Source organism: Chlorocebus sabaeus, chromosome 9, assembly GCF_047675955.1.
Source record: "Chlorocebus sabaeus isolate Y175 chromosome 9, mChlSab1.0.hap1, whole genome shotgun sequence".
NCBI lineage: Eukaryota > Metazoa > Chordata > Mammalia > Primates > Cercopithecidae > Chlorocebus > Chlorocebus sabaeus.
Window position 1 is genome coordinate 32,447,052 of NC_132912.1, and position 22,604 is coordinate 32,469,655.

At 41.5% G+C, this 22,604-nt stretch overlaps 1 protein-coding gene across 5 annotated transcripts in view; it reads right to left on the bottom strand.

Annotated features, from left to right (window-relative positions):
* Positions 1–22,604, bottom strand: part of CCNY (cyclin Y) — a 227,747-nt gene that overhangs the window by 79,533 nt on the left and 125,610 nt on the right. For 3 of the 5 annotated variants that reach the window (XM_008002823.3, XM_008002822.3, XM_037986509.2), the window contains one exon: positions 5,287–5,361. The exons of 1 other annotated variant lie outside the window; for it this stretch is intronic. In XM_008002823.3, the coding sequence (XP_008001014.1) occupies positions 5,287–5,361 (75 nt within the window). Of the gene's footprint in view, positions 1–5,286; positions 5,362–22,604 lie in introns of those variants that run through there. One more of the 5 variants, XM_008002824.3, reaches the window with a different exon arrangement.

The following is a 22,604-nucleotide window of genomic DNA, read 5'->3' on the forward strand; positions in this document are numbered from 1 at the left end:
CAGGGTTTCACTCTTAGCCAGGATGGTCTTGATCTCCTGACCTTGTGATCCGCTTGCCTCGGCCTCCCACAGTGCTGGGATTACAGGCATGAGCCACTGCACCCGGCCTAGGTCATATTTTTATAGAAAAGAATATGATAGTGTGATAAATGACTTTCCAAAATCAAAATATATTATACTACTATAAAATTTTATGGAGAAAATAGAATGGAAATACAAATTCAAGATGATAAAAGAGTGATACGAAATTTCCAACTGTTAGAGAGGAGCGTGTTCATACATTTTTAAAGGACTGATGGGTATCAAATCACTATGGTATTAAATTTCATCTGAAACATTTGTTAAAGAAAGACAGTTTATTTTAAAATATCAACGTTTATAATACATCAGAAATTATGTGCTTTGATAAGGTAAAAAAATTTTAAGGTCAACATAAAAATGCTTGAAGGAGTTCAGTTTTTCAAAATTGTTTTCCATGGTATGTAAGCAAAGGAACAAAGCATGAAAATCACTGGTGTATGCTTAGGTCTTCCCCATGGCACTTGACATGCCCTGAAGGAGACACACCAAGCAACTAAGGGCAGCTAGAGAAAGGGGCATCCCAGCATCTGCACACACAAAGGAGCTAAAGACAGCTGGGAATGCAAGTGAGGTGGGGAAAGCAAGGTCATCACAGCGCTCAGAGGCAAGTGATTCCGACAGGGCAGCGGAAAGTTGCTCCTAAATGCTAGATAAAAGGAGAACAAAAAGGGCGGTTGTTTCACCATGCAAAAGTTCAACACTGCCCAGGAACCAAAACACCACCCCAATGAGGACAGCCACAGAATATTTTTTCAATTTCTGTATTTCTAAAAGGTTGTGCAACAAAAACTATGACATATTTTTATTTCTGAATTTTAATGTTTCTACTTTGGCTTCAAGTCACTCAAGGGACGGACAGTTTTTATTCCTTTAATTATTTCAAGGGACTCCTGAGAAACATAGATTTCGCACATTTAGGGTTTTTTCCTCCAAATTCTTTGTTAAGACAATAAATCTCTAAAAATCATACTAATTAAAAGGAAAAAGATGTGGTTTGGCTGCTTTCTCATATTATTTAAGAATATTAAGCTCTCACATCTTTGAAAATGATTAACTAAAATAAGTACAGAAAAGGAAAGGACACGAGGAACTACAATTCTTCCCCACAAGTAATGAGAGTAGCATGAAAAACCGTGGCAGGCCTCAAACTTCTCTCTGGCCTGGCAAACTTCTCTACCCCCAGGAGGAACTCTTGGTCCCTTCTTTGCTGAACGGCTCCTGTACAAAGTCTGCAATGCCATCCTCTTTGTGTGAAGAAAGAAAGCAGTCACTCTGGTTTTGAATAAAATACCCTTACCTTCAGCCTCTGAAGGGGTCTGATGAGCAGGCTACTTACTCAGTTTGTTGGAGTTTCTATTCTCCTGCTTGGAACAAGAAAAAAGTTCCATGTCCAGCCTAAATCTCTTGGATATCCAGAAGGAAAAGGAATTCAGCAATCACGAAAACTCTGATGACATCATGCAGATGCCATCTAAATCAGTCTAGCGAACAGCTGGGAGGTGGGACGCATGGCCGACAACTTGTTTGTCAGATCATAAAGTGCTGAGGGGAAAGAGAATGTGGGGTCTGCAGAAACACAGAGCTGTCAAGACCCAGGAGCTGCATGTCTGTGGTCCAAGCAACAGCTGCCCTAACATGACTGTCCTCATCCCAACCATGGCTTCCTATCCACAAATCGAATCTAAACTACTGTCGAAGTACATCAACCTGAATGAAGGAAAAAGATCACCAGATTCAAAAGAAAGGACTCTACCAGAAGTATGCATTATTGTCTCAGACTACATTTCTTCCAATTAGAAAAAAAAATACAGTAGAAGATCCACAGCTGTGGTCCTGTAATGGAAATGTAAGTTTATCCAAGTGACAAATCACAATCAAATCAAGAATGTTTCCAGGTTTTGTCATCTTCCTTCTTTCAACCAGTCAGGTTGGCACAAGGAATACTGACATCCAGTATCACATGCCTTTTCTTCTAGGGGCTAGCGGGTGGCAAAGACAAAAAGGTCGTTTTAAATTCCACAGTATGGTTCTGATGATGAAGAAAGATCCACAGGCTACTCCTATGGGAGCTCACCAAGGGTCCACTCAACCCAGCCTGATGGGTCAAAGAGACCCTCAAGGAGGAAGTAACAGCAGGAGGAGCCTGGAGGACAGAAGAAATCAGCTGTGTGAAAAAGGGGAGGAGAAATCCATGTGTAAGGCAAGTGGCAGACTTGAGGAAGCAAGTGATTTCAGTATGGCGGAAGCTCAGAAGTACGCAAAGAAGAGAGGAAGTTGCTGGGAAGGAAGGCAGAGGCTGGATCACGATGGGCCTCATATTCCATGCTAAGATGTTTGAAATTTAACTCTAAAGCAACTGGGGAGCCCTTAAGAAAGGTTAAGGAAGCCAGTGGCACAATCATATCTGATTCATGGGAAGTCCTGTTAGCTAGCGGCAGCACAGACCCGGGACTAGAGAGGGATGAGGTCAAGGGCAGGGAGCCCAGTCTAGAGACTGCTGCAGTAACACAGGTGGGGAATTGAGTCTGAACTAAGGCGGCAGCAACTGCAATAGGAAATAGTGGTCAGGTTCAAGGCTGGGTAAGAGATGAAACTGAGTACACCTTGGAATGCCTGGATGCAATGGTGTGCTAGTAAATGTTTAACAGTCATGTGTTTTAAAAACGCTCTGATTTGTAGCATTCGTCAATTTCCATGGTGTAAATACTCTGACTATGGCTATTTCATGCCACCAATATGATGTCACCGAACCTGGAGCTGGGAAGAAATGTATCTCCAGCACCGCCGCCCACCTCTGAGAAGAGCAGAGTCTAGGAAAATCCAAAGCCCTCCTTGGCTTAGGGACCTGGGCAGGGTAGACAATGCAGAAAGTCAACCGGAATTCTTAAGTTCTGTCTGGGACATACTGAGTCAGGGGAACTTACAGCCTTCACTAGAAACATGTCCAGCAGGCAGATGAATACATGCATTTTGAACAGTACAGAGAAAAATATGGTTAGACACGACAGTTAGCACAAATGCCATGAGGAACTGTGTGCAAATCAAAAAGGTAAGAGGGTAAAGGAGAGACCCTGGGAAATACTACATTACAGGGACAAATAGAAGTTTATGAAGATGTCTCAGAAGGAGCTTTCAGAAGGGCAGGATTTCTCAGGACCAATTTGCCAAAAGCCAATTCACCAAGTAGCCAATTCTCTGATTATCATGTCACCAAATAATTAATTCATTAAAGTTACCAAATCTATTTTTAAAATTGATTTTTTTTCTAATTATTTATAAAGCAATTGTTCATTAGAGGCACTTAATTTCAGCAACTTGCCCATTTGAAAACAGAAGGCCAAAAAGTTTTTTAAAAGCATGGAATTCTTGGCGACAGCAAGTGCCACATATGTGGGCAATAGCCCAAGAAGAGAAAATGTCCTTAGGTCACTCTACCGCAATGCTCCACAGAATGGCAGGGGTAGGAGGAAGTTCCCAATGGGAGAGTGGACAGGAAGAGAGGTAGAAATGGCATAGAAGCTTTCACCTGAAGAGAGATATTGGTTATTTTTCCTTTTTCTGTGAGACTCGTGTATGTTTACATGTTGAGTAGAAAGATCCAGCATTTAAAAAGAAACTGAAGCAATAAACAGAGAGGTCAGAGTAATCGATGCCCTGATGTTCCAGAAGAGGAAAGGGAACGATATCTAGTGCAAAGGTGACGAGGGAAGACAGAGTTCCCTAAGCTAAGTCTGGAACAACCCTGACTTAGGTCAAGTTTCCTTCTACCAGGACAACCAAGATTTGGGAAATCTACTTAGAAGCTCTAATGCAATTTCATGGGAATCTTGTTAGCACATCTTCTGAATGAAGTTGGTCTACACCCTGAGTTCACAAGAAGCAAGAATGAAACCTGAAAGTCAGCCAACTTTGTTTCTTGTTTTTATAGTACTATCAGTAAGTGTCTGCAAAACTTGGTTTTGACCCTCATTTTTCATGGTTCTAAACACCCATCTTCACTGCCACTCTCCTTCCTTTGTATTATCCCACCCCTCCCAATGGCTTCCTGCTTCACCAGAGGAAAAAAAAATGTTTCTTTTGTATCCAGCACACCGAAAACTTACTTCAGTTTTGCTATTACTTTTAACGGCAAAAACCGAAATTACTTTTGGACCAACCTAAATACTTGATGCCTATACTAATTTATTCTTGGAAATGTTTACTTTTCATAAACACATCAAACTCTTTCAAATCAAGTCAGTGTCTTGCTTAACCAAAGATTCCCAATAATATTAAATCAGCACTATACCTTGCCAAAATTGTTATCTAACTGTTACTGAAGTGTTATCAATTTTCATATATGAACTTACTATCTTAAACATGTTTGGTTATTTTCTGGTCCATTTAGGATCTTCTCTGAATTAAAGCTTAGCAATTACCCAAAAAGTCAGAGATAGAATCATGCAGGACTCCAGCATCCTAAAGTAATATCCTGGTCACGATGTCATCATTTAACAAGTTTCTCCTGCCACCTTTTTCTATAGGAATCCAATGAAGATGTGTGTTTGCCACATTGTGTAAGTTTTATCTTTTCTCTCTTTTGCAGCCAAGGCCCAGGGAAGGGGCTGAAAAGAGAGAAAACCCCTAGGAGAAATTCCACACACACTTGGGATGAACCACAAAGATTGTGGGATGAACCACAAAGATTGTACGATCTATAAGAATAAACTTAGATATGGTTGTTATTATTATAGAGGTGGCAAAAAAAAAAAAAGAGAAGAAAACATCTGCACCTAGTGTACGGGTTCAATTCAGCTCTCAACTGACACAACAGAGCTAGTTAGTGGTACTTTTATTTAAGGATTATATTTTGCTTTCTTTTGCACACTGTCTAAATTAACAAATACTTCTGATCTTGTGAGAAAGTATGCAAATATCAATTCTAAAAGGAAAATTTCTGACTCTTAGGGCAGAAACTCTCATGACACAATGTATGTAGAAATAATACAGCTGATTGACAAAATGAGGATAGATGCTTCAAATAGGAAATCCTAAAAACACTGCAAAAGAAAAAAATCCCCAAAGAACTACCATTAAACAGTGTATGTGTGGGTCACTAAAGGGACTCTATTTCATATTGAAAATTAAATCTAGTGAGAAATCAAAACTAGGCAAAGTACCAACATGAGCCTTTTTTAAAAAAAGAAGCATAAATTAAGGACCTACCGTCTGTCTGAGATTTACTGAGGAATATTGTGCTGGCCCGAGGATGATCTGAAGGATTGAATTCCATGTTCAAATCTTTAAAGAAAGGAAAAGAAATTATATGAATAAACCATCTGATAACTAAGAGGAACCAAGATTACTCAATTCTTTTCCAACTTTAAATTGCTAATACATTCAAGGATTCTGGAAACCTATAGCTATTATGTTAATAGATTCTTTTGGTTCAATTCAGAATACTGCTATTTAGAAATCTGAAAGTCATACATAAAAGTAGACAGTTGGCTAGACACCTATTAGCCTAAGAAAAACTCCACTTTCTTCTGAAAAAATTCTGCTCTGCACCCTATATTATAAAATAGCAGGATAGAGTTATAGCATGTGATTAAAGAGAGTTATGTGCTACAACAGATTCATCTAAACATTACAGTCAAGTATGTTGTAGTTCCTTATTCAAGGTGATTAAAATAGGAATATCTCAACTCGTTAGGGCGAATCAGCATCCACATACCCTGCTTAATTATTTTCTGAAAAAGCAAAACTTATTCCTTAGAGCAAAAGCTACAAATCGGCCATTTGTGGACCTAATCTGGGCCCCAGACATGTTTTGATTCCTACTTTTCAAGAAACATTTAAGACAACATATAAAAGAGATTTCAAACACAACACACGCACACACACACACACCCCTAATTCCAGCTTCCCTTGAGAAATCAGATCGTTTGGCAACACCCTGCCTCTACCCCAATGGTCACGATCGGCTAAAGCCAAGCAGCTGTGACCCCTTCACAGTGGCTGTGTCCCTTATGGGACACAAGACTCCAGCTCCCCAGTGACCACCCCTCTATGCTTTACTGGCAGGTTTTCACAAGCATTTGATTTTGCAATCTTAGAACTCTTAGAACAATCTCCAAGGTCTACAACTTGTCAGGATGGTATAAACAACTTAGAATGCCAACACAGAAGAGTTTTTTCTTTTTTCTTTTTTTTTTTTTTTTAACTGATCCCATAGAAAATAAGCAAAACAGAAGAATTAAGTTAGGGGAGGAAACAGAGATCAAAATTACTGGAAAGCCAGAATGATCTTCAAATCAACTTAGAGTCAGAAGAAAACTTTTTGGGTTCAATTACTTCCATAAATTTGCAGAGAAACCTAATCAACACTAACAAAAACAGATGGCGCTATCCTTAGCCTTAATAGCTAATCAATCAAAGATAAAGTGAAAGAAACACAAGGATGGTCAAATAAATACACACTGGAGGTAACACCTAATCACTTATCCACAAGGAGATTTATTCTCAGCAAACTTCTGAAGCGTGGTGACTTTTTCCTACGTCAGCCAATGGCTACTGGGCCAGTTCCTAACTTCTCCCTGAGTACCTGATTAAAGAAACATCTGAATCTTAAACAGATGCTACTTAAATTATCTGGCCCTTCTTGTATTATATAACTTCTATTAACATTACACAATAATTTCAGAGTTAAAAGGTGTTAAAGAGTTTTGATGGAAGGAGAAAGATGGGTGGAAGAGACACTGAATTTTTCGAATTTGCTTCAATTTGAACTACAGTTAGTCAAGAAATTTCATGGTGAAAATGACTCTGCAAGGAGGTTTCCTGCTCAACTAGGATATAAAAGGGGTTAAATAACAAATGTGCTACTAAATGTTTTGATGGCTTCTGCATATCAAAATGAGGGCAAATATAAAATCCTAACCATGATGGATGCTTTTAATGTCCCAGAATCTTAACACATAGTCCCCTAGAAAAGCATCACTGGGAACACAACACGTATGCAGTTCCCACATGCCAGCAAGGTGACACCAGAAAATCGATCCTTGGCCTCAGACAGCATCTGGACTAGCGACTACTACCTTATTACCTTAATGCCCAACTGAGACTCATCTATCAGACCAGTTTTCTTTAAGACCCACTTTTATTATTAAAATATATCAGTAGGGGTTTATGGAACACCACAATCAAAAAACGTAAAGCTTTCCTGTTTGGAACCAAAATAACACGAGACTGTTATTTCTTGGAGAATTGAGATCCTGCTCCTAAGTCCAAGAATGTCCTGGAGGACAATCCCCTGACTGCCTGGAGACTGGGGTTCTATGCTGTTATGTTTACAAGCCCTCGAAGTTGTTAATAGGGATGTCACAGATTCTAAGGGACAGCTTCCAATAATGGGGCATGTTTACTAGTAAATAACAGTACTATCATTTGGATGGTGAAATGCTATCATTCCATCTAAAAATCACAAGAAGAATATTTTACTGACATGGAAACCTATGTACCATAGGTCATTAGGTGACGAAAGCAGTATGACACCCTTTTGGGGGAAAGTATGTGTAGGTACAGAAAATACATTAAGAGAATATACACCAATATTTAGTTACCTTTGAATAATGTGATTGTTTTCTGAGTTTTATGCACTGTAAACACTTTTGTTGGTTTTTTGGTTTTTGTTTTTGAGATGGAGTCTTGCTCTGTCGCCCAGGCTGGAGTGCAGTAGCGCAATCATGGCTCACCGCAGCCTCAATTTCTGGGATTCCAGCAATCCTTCTGCTTCAGCCTCCTGAGGAGCTGAGACTACAGGCATGCACCACAAGCCTGGCTAATTTTTTAATTTTTTGTAGCTACAGAGTCTTACTATGTTGCCCAGGCTGGTCTCCAGCGATCCTCCTGCTTCAGCCTCCCAAAGTGCTGGGGGATTACAGGTGTGAGCCACTGTGCCCAGCCTATTGGTTTGCTTTTTTAAACTTTTGTTTAAAAACTACTTGTGAAAACTGATTTGACCCTCTGAGTGGCTGGACTGCCTCTCCAACACACAGTGGTGTTCCCAGGAGATGCCCTGAAGCTTGAATTCAGAGGAGATTCACACAGAGTCACCAAGATGAGACTCCCCTTGGCAGTGTCCACTGTCATAGAAACTCAGGGTGAAAACTGACGGGCTCAGAGGCACTCCTGAGCAAAGGCACCCTTGCCCTCCACCAGCAGCCCCTGTGCCTCTCCACTCCTCCTCAAGAGGGCTGCAGCGAGGAAAGGCAGAAGGACCCACTTGTTCTTCTGTGGGGGAAGCCAAGCAGCAGAATTATGTCTCTCACTCTCCCTATGAAAGGTGAGCACCAAGTGGGAGGCAAAGAAAAGCCTGTCACGTTTCCTTCACAGCCAACTTATAACTCTAAGTCTGACAAGAATGCTCCCTGGGCCACAAGTGGTCCCTAATGGCGACAAGCCAGGTGTCATCGCTCCCCAGTGCGGTGACACACATGAAGTGACTTGCAGAGTTCAGAGACTTTAAGACCAGTGTCTGATGTGAAATTCACAGATGAGGCAAGTACAGGCCAGATCTTGAAGAAAACTATGATAATTACAATATGTGTTCCGTCACGGCAACTCCACCTCTCTGGGGAACAAAAAAAAAAAAAGGGAAAAGCCACCATTCTCATGAGCCAAGCAAAATGAACCTGCTTTATCATCCAAACTTCACACTGAAGCCAAGCACAACAAACAGTGCAATTTTAGCCATAAAGGAAAAAAATCTCATTGCAGAGTCAGGAAAAATGATATCCCCAATGTTTACCATGAGGTAGAACACACTTGGAAGAGCGTAGTGGTTTCAGTTCACCTCTATGATGTTTTTCAATGACAAAAATTAAAAGGAATAAATTCATGGAATACTGAGCTTAAAATTAGAGATTACAGACGAAATATACTTCACTGCTAAAGTATGCTGACCACTTCACTGAAGTCAGCTCTAACAGTTTATCACTCATTTTTAAAGTAATAATCTAAACACTGTTCACATGATCCTCCCTTAATCCACCCCAAAATCACATATCCCTCACCCCTCACGAAGCCCCTCTTGGAACCTCACACAGCTGGGCCTCCCTTAGACCTGCCTGTGCAGCATGCAGAGAGCTCTGACTCTTTCTACCTGCTCCCATCAAGCTCTTGAAGTACCTCATGTGCTAACTCACCCAGAAGAAGAACTTACAAATTTAAATAGTTACTCTACTGGGTGTCATTGTAACAGAAACCACTGCCTTACTGAAAGTGTGAAGCCCTACCAGAGCATTTCCATCCCTGAGAAAAGACTACACTACACAGAAGCCGAGAGCTCTGCCACGAGGCAGGCGGGCATGTGGTCGGCCTCCAGGAGGGGCAGAGACATGTACGGCCTGGTTTATCCTACCCAAACTTACAATTGATTCAGGGAGTCAAGATGAAGTACATGACACATCAGAGTGCAGAACCAGCTAGGGAACAATGAAGAATAAAATATGTGACCAAATCCTAGGAGACCACAGAATAGCATGCTTACAAGAAAATAGCTTAAACAAAGCACTGGACTCATAATTTTACGAGTCAAAAATAAATATTGTTTTTTCCTAGCAAGGCTATTCAGTTGAATTCAGTTAAATGGACCAACATGCATTGAGTCTCCACTCTATGCTAGGTATTATGTTCAATCCTGTTTGTATCGAAATACTACTTTGAGGTAGTAACCACTTGTGTCATTAACTTTCCTATTCTACATGACCTATTTCATGGTCATAAGAAAGCATTCTTGGTTTTTAAAGGGCTACAGTCAATTAATGGTGAGACAAAACATGTATTTAGCTGACTTCAAAATGCATCCTATGACATTTCTATCATTTACCTTCATGATTATACTGTGATAGGATAAATTAGCATTTCATTAGACGTCACGAGGATATACTGAGAGGTTGTCAGAGCCAGTCCATTCTGCCACGGTTTTCATTCATTCATTCATTTATTCAACGAATAATCACTGAGCATCTACTAGGTACTAAGTACTGCTGAGTTACAGGTACTGAGGATACAGAAGTAACGAAAGAGATCAAGTTTCAGCCCTACCCTTCTAGGTTGAAGGTATAAAGTATTTCAGGAGAAAACAAAAAGAATGAAAAACCCATAAAGACTGACTCTATAACCCACATTCAGAAAGCTGAATTTAGACTCTCCAGGAGTTCTCAGAATCATTCATTCCCCAAAGAGATGCTCAAACAGTAGAAAAAGAATTACACATTTTATAATATAAAAGATCCAGATTTGAATTCGTTTTTGCTAGCTCTATGGCCTTAGGCAAATGGTGATACTATTCTGATCTCATTTTCCTTATCTATAAAGTGGGCTAATAACATCTAGCTTCAAGGACTGCTGTGAAGATTAGGAGTTATGTACTAGTGCAATGGGCAGGATGCCCGCCACACAATAGGGGCCCCAGAAATAATGGGTATTAAAAACATTAAGCCACAGCACTTAGATCAGGGCTAAAGAAATAAAACTCTCAATACATAAATGTTAGGCTTAGAGACATTAAAGACTGTTAAATTTCATTGCACAATTTCTGTTCTCTAAAGAGTGCTGGCTTGAAATTGATGTTTAAAACTTCGGTGTTGTATACCCCTGACTTAGAGTCTCTTACCTCCTAAAAGAATGGCAAGATCATCCATAAATTAACCTCTGAGGAAGTAATGCTTTACAGGAAAAGGCAGTTTTAAGGAATGTCATGGAATCCCGAGTTGATTTCAATCTAATATTTAGGAAGCAGAGTTTTAGCCTATTTTTTGTTTATGATGTTGATACCTATTAAGATACATAGCTGAATTAAAATATTCAAAGAACAGTTTTCTAAGGGCCTCCTGCCAGACTCTGAGGTGGCAACTGAATGTTCGGTCACACTGCTTTCAGTCCATGTGTCAGCTGAGCACAAGGTAAAATACAATGCCTTTATTCAAAAGTAAAAAATTGAACAGCATGTGGCACAGTTTAATTCTGCAGTATTCTCTTATACCGGGCAACCTCATTTTCTTGAATCTTTTCCACAGATGTCACAATAACAGTGATCCACAATTGCTCATCTCAGCTTTTAAACCAGCACCAAATTTACCTTCCAATATTATAAAGGATCCAGGTAATAAGATAGTGGCTAAGAAAAGCAGCCGTCATTAGCTATCATTAATGGTCTGAAAAACTAGTAAAAAGCAAAGCAGAAAAGCACAGCAAGACCTAAACAGCACTGGATGTAGAGGAGGCGCCAAAGCAAGCCTGCAAAGTCAAACCATCCCCTCCCCCTCACATCCCCCTTTCTCTGCACTGCCACGCCCCAAACTGATAATCACTCCCATAAATCATCTCCACAAGATGAACTGTCCACTCAGGTCTAGACAGTGTCAGTGAGCAGAGCCCAAAGGAATCAAGGGTCCTGTGATTCCTTGATAGGTTCTGGAATTTCAAGATACATAGAAGGTGAGCTCCAACTGGGAGGCCAAATGTGATACAGCCCCACCGTTACCCTCCGAAGACATCACTAGTTCTATTTCCTGTCTTTTGAGCAATATTTGATACGGTTAAAATCTCAAACCCCTAATTTCAATTTTAGGTAGTCACATTTCCAAATCTGGCTATGATGTGGGAGGCAATTATGAAATCAACAAAGCCTGTTAATTTTAAATCAGATTGTTTCTTTTGTTGTTACTATTGTCCGTCACTGCCTCAAAATCAGTGATTATTTCCACTTGTTAGTGTCAACAGGATGAAATCAGGAGCTGACCTGCCTGGTTTGCTCCAGGAGGCTGTCACCAGGCAAGCCTGAGACCAGGAGCCCGCATCAGCATTCCCATGAGAGCAACAGCTGCTGCAGCCAAGTGCTGCTATGCAATTCTGGTTAATTCCATCTAAAGCCATCTTTTCTACTCCCACTGACTTCAAGTTTATTTTCTGGACTATTATAACACACTTATATTTAGTTGTTTCCTATTTTCACTCTCTTTCAGCCACTGGTGCCCCTGCAGGTGCTCTCCGTGTATGTCTTTGCAAGTGTGTGTCCCTGTGTCCACACGTCTACGTGTGTGGGCCTCCAGGGCAGTCTCTCCGGGAGTGGGCTGCTGTCTGAATGGACGTGTATCTGTGTGCAGCTATCTGTGCACACACATCCAGCCCTCACTCATCTGCTCTGTTTGTCTGTCTGTCCCTCCATCTCTCTGTCCATCTCTGCATCTCCCTGTTTGCCTCTCCTTCCCTCTGTTGGTTTATCCACCTGCCTGTCCATCTCTCCATCTCCCTGTCTCTCCATCTCCCTGTCTCTCCATTGCCCTATCTCTCCATCTCCCTGTCTCTCCATCTCCCTGTCTATCTCTCCATTGCCCTATCTCCCTGTCTGTCTCTCCATCTCCCTGTCTCTCCATCTCCCTGTCTTCTCTCTGTCTCTCCATCTCCCTGTCGGCCTTTCATCGCCCTATGTGTCTCTCCATCACCCTGTCTGACTCTCCATCACCCTGTCTGACTCTCCATCACCCTGTCTGACTCTCCATCTCCTTGTCTGACTCTCCATCTCCCCGTCTATCTGTCTCTCCATTGCCCCGTCTGTCCGTCTCTCCATCTCCCTGTCTGTCCATCTCTCCATCTCCCGGTCTGCCTCTCCATCTTCCTCTTTCCAACCCATCTCTCAGCCTCTCTTCTACTCCTCCTCTTTTCCTCGCTATAACTATTTGTTTCCTTTTTCCCTTCCTCCCTCCCCAGTTCCTCTCTGCTGCCCTATTTCTAATTTTCTATCTTAATGTATCTAATATTATATCTGAAGATTAATCAAGGAGATAAGATAATGTTAAGACTAAAGACAGACTATTCTGCTACTACACAGACCAGATAACCTAAAAGCTCTCATGCTACAGGCACTTCGAAATGTGAGTTAAAATATAATACAGCCTTTTAAATGCCGGTGTGGCAAGAAAGCCAGGTAAACGGTCTAAGGCCCGAATCAAAGAGAGAACTGAAGTCTGTGGCAGGACAGGGGATACCCAGCTGTGTGAGCTGGTCTTGGGTTTTGGCAAGGTGACACACACACGGGTTCACACCAGTGATGTGGCATAATTAAGAATCCTAACTCCCTTTACTCTCAGAAGTGTCTTGGTTTGAAGACACTATTATTTTAACGCTCCTGCAGGACAGGATATAACACATGAGTTGGAACTGACACTTTTACATATAGCTAGAACTCTCAGAGGGCTATAATGTTAGCAAAAACCGGAATTAAGAAAAAGTATCTATGAACCCAAATGAAAAGGAGGCGGGGCCTGGCAGAAGGAGCAATTGCCCCATCACCCAACAACTGGTAACTATCAGTCTGTCTGCATCTCTAATGTGGTTTTTGACATTCTACTTTACACATGTAGCCCAGAAAACTCCTGGAAAAGAAATTCACACCAAATTGGCCAAATTATAAACCACTCTAAAGCAGGCTGTCTCCCCAAATTCCACCAGATTATGTCCTCTGATGACGGGCTCGCCATCTAAAATGGCAAGACACAGGAGGAAAAACAGTCTTGTGACTCTCGAGCAAGAGTAAAGAAACTCAAAAATATCAAGATCAGACCCTCAAAAACTTGAGATAACAAAACTAAATAAAGACCACAGAATAAATCTGTGCACAGTGGGGAAAACCAAAATAAATATTAAAATAAGAAGGAACAGATACTCTGAAAAAATAAAAGGGAGTTTTAGAAGACTCCCTTTTTGTCTGTTTAAAAAAGAACCATGTTTGTAGGATTCATATAGAGACATACACATATACACACAAGTGTCTATACATGCATGCAAACACAATCACTACAGACTGAATATTTGTGTCCCCCCAAAATCCATACACTAAATCCTAGCTCCCAGTGTGACAGTATTTGGAGGTGGGACCTCTGGGAGGTGACTGGGTCATGAGGGCAGAGCCCTCATGAATACGATTAGCGCTCTTATGAAAGAGGCCCCAGAGAGTGTCCTTGCCCCTTTTGCCATGTGAGGTTACGCTAAAAAGAAGATGGTCATCTATGAATCAGGAAGCAGACCTTCCCCAGACACCAAATCTGCCAGCACCTTGGTCTTGAACCTACCAGCTTCCTGAACTGTAAGGAATACATTTCTATGGCTTATAAGCTACTCAGTCTATAATATTTTGCTATAGCAGCCCAAATGACTAAGATGGTCAATGAAATCTAAAATTCAATAGATGAGTTAAACTGCAGGTTAGACATTCCTGAATACAGAACTGGTGACCTGAAAAATAGATCTGAGGAAATCACTTAGAATAGAGCACACAGAATAGAGTTACATTGTATAGAATGAACTAAGTTCAACTAACAGGGGCTCTACACTCCATAACCACCTAGGATAAAAACTCTCAGCAAACCTCCTTAATCTGATAAAGGCTATCCGCCAAAAACTTAACAGCAATCTGTATACTTAATGGTGAAACATCAGACACATTCTCAAGTCAGGAATGAAACTGGGATCCACCTACCATCAACATTGTACTGGGGGCCCTAGTCAATGAAAAATGACAAGAAAACATAACATACAAGGAATTTATTGAAATGGAAAGAAACAAAATTGTTATTTGCATATAATCCTCTACATAGAAAATATAAGACAGTTTAAAAACCTATTAGTGCTAGACATAAACCGACATATAGAAACCAATTTCACTCCTTCATCCCAGCAACAGTGCTCAACTTAAGGAGCAATGTCATCCTCTTCACCCTAGGGGTGTTCAGCAATGTGTGGAGTTGTCACATGTCAAGTGGCTGCTACTTGTCCACACCAGTGTCTCACACAATGAGAAACTGTACCTCCCAAGGCCAACAGGGTATTCACTGAGAAACACTATGGCCCAGAGCAATAAACAATTAGCATACTAATAATGACAATAAAAAAATAACCCATTTACTAAGCAATACAAACAAAATATCATTAAACAAAAGATGTGTAAAGACCTTATACAGAAAATTATAAAAAGCCAAACTATGTCTATAATGTATAGAAATATATTCTACTCACATACATACACATCTGTACATACAATTATTCACACCTACACATACCCTGCCCTGTGTCAAGTCATGGGCTGCATGCTGAGCTGGGCACACAGCAGTGAACACAAAAGGTATGGCCCCTGCTCATAGAATTATCAATCCTTTTGGGAAGTTTAAAGATCATCACTCTTGTCTGGTCACAGTTCATTTTACAACCTACTTTCATTTTAAGATTTAAAATTCAATTAGCTAGGCATGCCGGTGCAGGAATCTAGTCTCAACTACTAGCGAGGCTGGGGCAGGAGGATCGCTGGAGCATATGAGTTCAAGGCTGCAGTGGGCTATGACTGTGCCACCGCATTCCAGCCTGGGTGACAGAGCCAGACCCTATCTCTATTTAAAAAACACAACAGGGGGCGGAGCAAGATGGCCAAATAGGAACAGCTCCAGTCTCCAACTCCCAGTGCAAGTGACACAGAAGACCGGTGATTTCTGCACTTTCAACCGAGGTACTGGGTTCATCTCACTGGGGAGTGCCGGACAATCGGTGCTGGTCAGCTGCTGCAGCCCGACCACCGAGAGCTGAAGCAGGGCGAGGCATCGCCTCACCTGGGAAGCGCAAGGGGGAAGGGAATCCCTTTTCCTAGCCAGGGGAACTGAGACACACAACACCTGGAAAATCGGGTAACTCCCACCCCAATACTGCGCTTTAAGGAAACGGGCACACCAGGAGATTATATCCCACACCTGGCCGGGAGGGTCCCACGCCCACGGAGCCTCCCTCATTGCTAGCACAGCAGTCTGTGATCTACCCACAAGGCAGCAGCGAGGCTGGGGGAGGGGCGCCCACCATTGCTGAGGCTTAAGTAGGTAAACAAAGCCGCTGGGAAGCTCGAACTGGGTGGAGCTCACAGCAGCTCAAGGAAACCTGCCTGTCTCTGTAGACTCCACCTCTGGGGACAGGGCACAGTAAACAATAACAAACGCAGCAGAAACTTCTGCAGACGCAAACAACTCTGTCTGACAGCTTTGAAGAGAGCAGTGGATCTCCCAACACGGAGGTTGAGATCTGAGAAGGGACAGACTGCCTGCTCAAGTGGGTCCCTGACCCCTGAGTAGCCTAAGTGGGAGTCATCTCCCACTAGGGGCAGTCTGACACCCCACACCTCACAGGGTGGAGTACTCCCCTGAGAGGAAGCCTTCAAAGCAAGAATCAGACAGGTACACTCGCTGTTCAGCAATATTCTATCTTCTGCAGCCTCTGCTGCTGATACCCAGGCAAACAGGGTCTGGAGTGGACCTCAAGCAATCTCCAACAGACCTACAGCTGAGGGTCCTGACTGTTAGAAGGAAAACTATCAAACAGGAAGGACACCTACACCAAAACCCCATCAGTACGTCACCATCATCAAAGACCAGAGGCAGATAAAACCACAAAGATGGGGGAAAAGCAGGGCAGAAAAGCTGGAAATTCAAAAAATAAGAGCACATCTCCCCCGGCAAAGGAGCACAGCTCATCGCCAGCAGCGGATCAAAGCTGGACGGAGAATGACTTTGACGAGATGAGAGAAGAAGGCTTCAGTCCATCAAACTTCTCAGAGCTAAAGGAGGAATTACGTACCCAGCGCAAAGAAACTAAAAAATCTTGAAAAAAAAGTGGAAGAATTAATGGCTAGAGTAATTAATGCAGAGAAGGTCATAAACGAAATGAAAGAGATGAAAACCATGACACGAGAAATACGTGACAAATGCACAAGCTTCAGTAACCGACTCGATCAACTGGAAGAAAGAGTATCAGCGATTGAGGATCAAATGAATGAAATGAAGCGAGAAGAGAAACCAAAAGAAAAAAGAAGAAAAAGAAATGAACAAAGCCTGCAAGAAGTATGGGATTATGTAAAAAGACCAAATCTACGTCTGATTGGGGTGCCTGAAAGTGAGGGGGAAAATGGAACCAAGTTGGAAAACACTCTTCAGGATATCATCCAGGAGAACTTCCACAACCTAGTAGGGCAGGCCAACATTCAAATCTAGGAAATACAGAGAACACCACAAAGATACTCCTCGAGAAGAGCAACTCCAAGACACATAATTGCCAGATTCACCAAAGTTGAAATGAAGGAAAAAATCTTAAGGGCAGCCAGAGAGAAAGGTCGGGTTACCCACAAAGGGAAGCCCATCAGACTAACAGCAGATCTCTCGGCAGAAACTCTACAAGCCAGAAGAGAGTGGGGGCCAATATTCAACATTCTTAAAGAAAAGAATTTTAAACCCAGAATTTCATATCCAGCCAAACTAAGTTTCATAAGTGAAGGAGAAATAAAATCCTTTACAGATAAGCAAATGCTTAGAGATTTTGTCACCACCAGGCCTGCCTTACAAGAGACCCTGAAGGAAGCACTAAACATGGAAAGGAACAACCGGTACCAGCCATTGCAAAAACATGGCAAAATGTAAAGACCATCGAGGCTAGGAAGAAACTGCATCAACTAACGAGCAAAATAACCAGTTAATATCATAATGGCAGGATCAAGTTCACACATAACAATATTAACCTTAAATGTAAATGGACTAAATGCTCCAATTAAAAGACACAGACTGGCAAACTGGATAAAGAGTCAAGACCCATCAGTCTGCTGTAGTCAGGAGACCCATCTCACATGCAGAGACATACATAGGCTCAAAATAAAGGGATGGAAGAAGATTTACCAAGCAAATGGAGAAAAAAAAAGCAGGGGTTGCAATACTAGTCTCTGATAAAACAGACTTTAAACCATCAAAGATCAAAAGAGACAAAGAAGGCTATTACATAATGGTAAAGGGATCAATTCAACAGGAAGAGCTAACTATCCTAAATATATATGCACCCAATACAGGAGCACCCAGATTCATAAAGCAAGTCCTTAGAGACTTACAAAGAGACTTAGACTCCCATACAATAATAATGGGAGACTTCAACACTCCACTGTCAACATTAGACAGATCAACGAGACAGAAAGTTAACAAGGATATCCAGGAATTGAACTCATCTCTGCAGCAAGCAGACCTAATAGACATCTATAGAACTCTCCACCCCAAATCAACAGAATATAACATTCTTCTCAGCACCACATCGCACTTACCCCAAAATTGACCACATAATTGGAAGTAAAGCACTCCTCAGCAAATGTAAAAGAACAGAAATTATAACAAACTGTCTCTCAGACCACAGTGCAATCAAACTAGAACTCAGGACTAAGAAACTCAATCAAAACCGCTCAACTACATGGAAACTGAACAACCTGCTCCTGAATGACTACTGGGTACATAACGAAATGAAGGCAGAAATAAAGATGTTCTTTGAAACCAATGAGAACAAAGATACAACATACCAGAATCTCTGGGACACATTTAAAGCAGTGTGTAGAGGGAACTTTATAGCACTAAATGCCCACAAGAGAAAGCAGGAAAGATCTAAAATTGACACTCTAACATCGCAGTTAAAAGAACTAGAGAAGCAAGAGCAAACACATTCGAAAGCTAGCAGAAGGCAAGAAATAACTAAGATCAGAGCAGAACTGAAGGAGATAGAAACACAAAAAACTTCCAAAAAATCAATGAATCCAGGAGTTGGTTTTTTGAAAAGATCAACAAAATTGACAGACCGCTAGCAAGACTAATAAAGAAGAAAAGAGAGAAGAATCAAATTGACGCAATAAAAAATGATAAAGGGGATATCACCACCGACCCCACAGAAATACAAACTACCATCAGAGAATACTATAAACACCTCTATGCAAATAAACTGGAAAATCTAGAAGAAATGGATAATTTCCTGGATACTTATACTCTTCCAAGACTAAACCAGGAAGAAGTTGAATCCCTGAATAGACCAATAGCAGGCTCTGAAATTGAGGCAATAATTAATAGCCTACCAACCAAAAAAAGTCCAGGACCAGATGGATTCACAGCTGAATTCTACCAGAGGTACAAGGAGGAGCTGGTACCATTCCTTCTGAAACTATTCCAAACAATAGAAAAAGAGGGAATCCTCCCTAACTCATTTTATGAGGCCAACATCATCCTGATACCAAAGCCTGGCAGAGACACAACAAAAAAAGAGAATTTTAGACCAATATCCCTGATGAACATCGATGCAAAAATCCTCAATAAAATACTGGCAAACCGGATTCAGCAACACATCAAAAAGCTTATCCACCATGATCAAGTGGGCTTCATCCCTGGGACGCAAGGCTGGTTCAACATTCGCAAATCAATAAACATAATCCAGCATATAAACAGAACCAAAGACAAGAACCACATCATTATCTCAATAGATGCAGAAAAGGCTTTTGACAAAATTCAACAGCCCTTCCTGCTAAAAACGCTCAATAAATTTGGTATTGATGGAACGTACCTCAAAATAATAAGAGCTATTTATGACAAACCCACAGCCAATATCATACTGAATGGGCAAAAACTGGAAAAATTCCCTTTGAAAACTGGCACTAGACAGGGATGCCCTCTCTCACCACTCCTATTCAACATAGTGTTGGAAGTTCTGGCTAGGGCAATCAGGCAAGAGAAAGAAATCAAGCGTATTCAGTTAGGAAAAGAAGAAGTCAAATTGTCCCTCTTTGCAGATGACATGATTGTATATTTAGAAAACCCCATTGTCTCAGCCCAAAATCTCCTTAAGTTGATAAGCAACTTCAGCAAAGTCTCAGGATACAAAATTAATGTGCAAAAATCACAAGCATTCGTATACACCAGTAACAGATAAACAGAGAGCCAAATCAGGAATGAACTTCCATTCACAATTGCTTCAAAGAGAATAAAATACCTAGGAATCCAACTTACAAGGGATGTAAAGGACCTCTTCAAGGAGAACTACAAACCACTGCTCAGTGAAATAAAAGAGGACACAAACAAATGGAAGAACATACCATGCTCATGGATAGGAAGAATCAATATCGTGAAAATGGCCATACTGCCCAAGGTAATTTATAGATTCAATGCCATCCCCATCAAGCTACCAATGAGTTTCTTCATAGAATTGGAAAAAACTGCTTTAAAGTTCATATGGAACCAAAAAAGACCCCGCATCTCCAAGACAATCCTAAGTCAAAAGAACAAAGCTGGAGGCATCACGCTACCTGACTTCAAACTATACTACAAGGCTACAGTAACCAAAACAGCATGGTACTGGTACCAAAACAGAGATATAGACCAATGGAACAGAACAGAGTCCTCAGAAATAATACTACACATCTACAGCCATCTGATCTTTGACAAACCTGAGAGAAACAAGAAATGGGGAAAGGATTCCCTATTTAATAAATGGTGCTGGGAAAATTGGCTAGCCATAAGTAGAAAGCTGAAACTGGATCCTTTCCTTACTCCTTATACGAAAATTAATTCAAGATGGATTAGAGACTTAAATGTTAGACCTAATACCATAAAAATCCTAGAGGAAAACCTAGGTAGTACCATTCAGGACATAGGCATGGGCAAAGACTTCATGTCTAAAACACCAAAAGCAACGGCAGCAAAAGCCAAAATTGACAAATGGGATCTCATTAAACTAAAGAGCTTCTGCACAGCAAAAGAAACTATCATCAGAGTGAACAGGCAACCTACAGAATGGGAGAAAATTTTTGCAATCTACTCATCTGACAAAGGGCTAATATCCAGAACCTACAAAGAACTCAAACAAATTTACAAGAAAAAAACAAACAACCCCATCAAAAAGTGGGCAAAGGATATGAAGAGACATTTCTCAAAAGAAGACATTCATACAGCCAACAAACACATGAAAAAATGCTCATCATCACTGGCCATCAGAGAAATGCAAATCAAAACCACAATGAGATACCATCTGACACCAGTCAGAATGGCGATCATTAAAAAGTCAGGAAACAACAGGTGCTGGAGAGGATGTGGAGAAATAGGAACACTTTTACACTGTTGGTGGGATTGTAAACTAGTTCAACCATTATGGAAAACAGTATGGCGATTCCTCAAGGATCTAGAACTAGATGTACCATATGACCCGGCCATCTCATTACTGGGTATATACCCAAAGGACTATAAATCATGCTGCTATAAAGACACATGCACACGTATGTTTATTGCGGCACTATTCACAATAGCAAAGACTTGGAATCAACCCAAATGTCCATCAGTGACAGACTGGATTAAGAAAATGTGGCACATATACACCATGGAATACTATGCAGCCATAAAAAAGGATGAGTTTGTGTCCTTTGTAGGGACATGGATGCAGCTGGAAACCATCATTCTTAGCAAACTGTCACAAGAACAGAAAACCAAACACCGCATGTTCTCTCTCATAGGTGGGAACTGAACAATGAGATCAGTTGGACTCGGGAAGGGGAACATCACACACTGGGGCCTATCATGGGGAGGGGGGAGGGGGGAGGGATTGCACTGGGAGTTATACCTGATGTAAATGACGAGTTGATGGGTGCTGACGAGTTGATGGCTGCAGCACACCAACATGGCACAAGTATACATATGTAACAAACCTGCACGTTATGCACATGTACCCTAGAACTCAAAGTATAATTTAAAAAAAAAAAAAAAAAAACACACACACAACGAAACTAAACCTTGAAATTTAGGTGCGGCTTTGCCAGGAACCTTGCTTCACCCTAACATTGCTCCCTTCTGAGCACTCTCCTGCTTACTGCCACATTCACCAGAGGCCAGGTAAGGAAAACCATAAAGAGGGTTATGGAAAGTCCAGGTGAGGGTGAAGGACAGCAGGAGCAACAGGATGAATGCTAGTGCCTATTCCCTTCTGTGTGAGGTTTGACAGAAGCATGGGCACAGGCGGACACACCTGAGAACTCTCTCCGATTCACAACACTGGGACTGGCAAGCTCTTGCTGGCTGCCATACCTGATCATCACCCCTACAGAGCTGGCCTGCTCCTCCAGTCTGGCCTTGTTTCCCATATCTCTTCGCCGCACACTTTCTGCTCTGGCAACTTTGCCACCACACAATCTTCTTTCAGTTTTTCCCAGGCTTGACCAGACCATCCCCTCTGTCCTGAATATCCTCTCTAGGGGAAGCCATCTTTACTCCTGCTCCCACCTCAAGTGTCAGGCAAACTCCTAAGCCCTGGAAGCCTTCCTGACCCTCCTAGGCTCACTTCTGTGACTCTCTCCCACTCCCACCAAACCTAGTACACGCCTGTGTACTTCTTACGTCCCTATAAACACTGGTTTGAATGTGTGTCCCCCACACCCCCAAAATGTATACTGACTACAGAAATGAGCCAGTAAATTAGTTCAAATGTCTTCTATATGCCACCAAGGAATGGAACTGAATGGATTGCAGAGAGATATTTCAGATCCAGTCCTCGCTCTCAAGGAGCTTCTTTCCACAGCAAACACAGACACACACACTCTCTCTCTCTCTTCTCCCTACCCCGCTGATAATCCTGAAGCAAGGCAGAATGCAGTAAGGATCACAGATACAGCAATG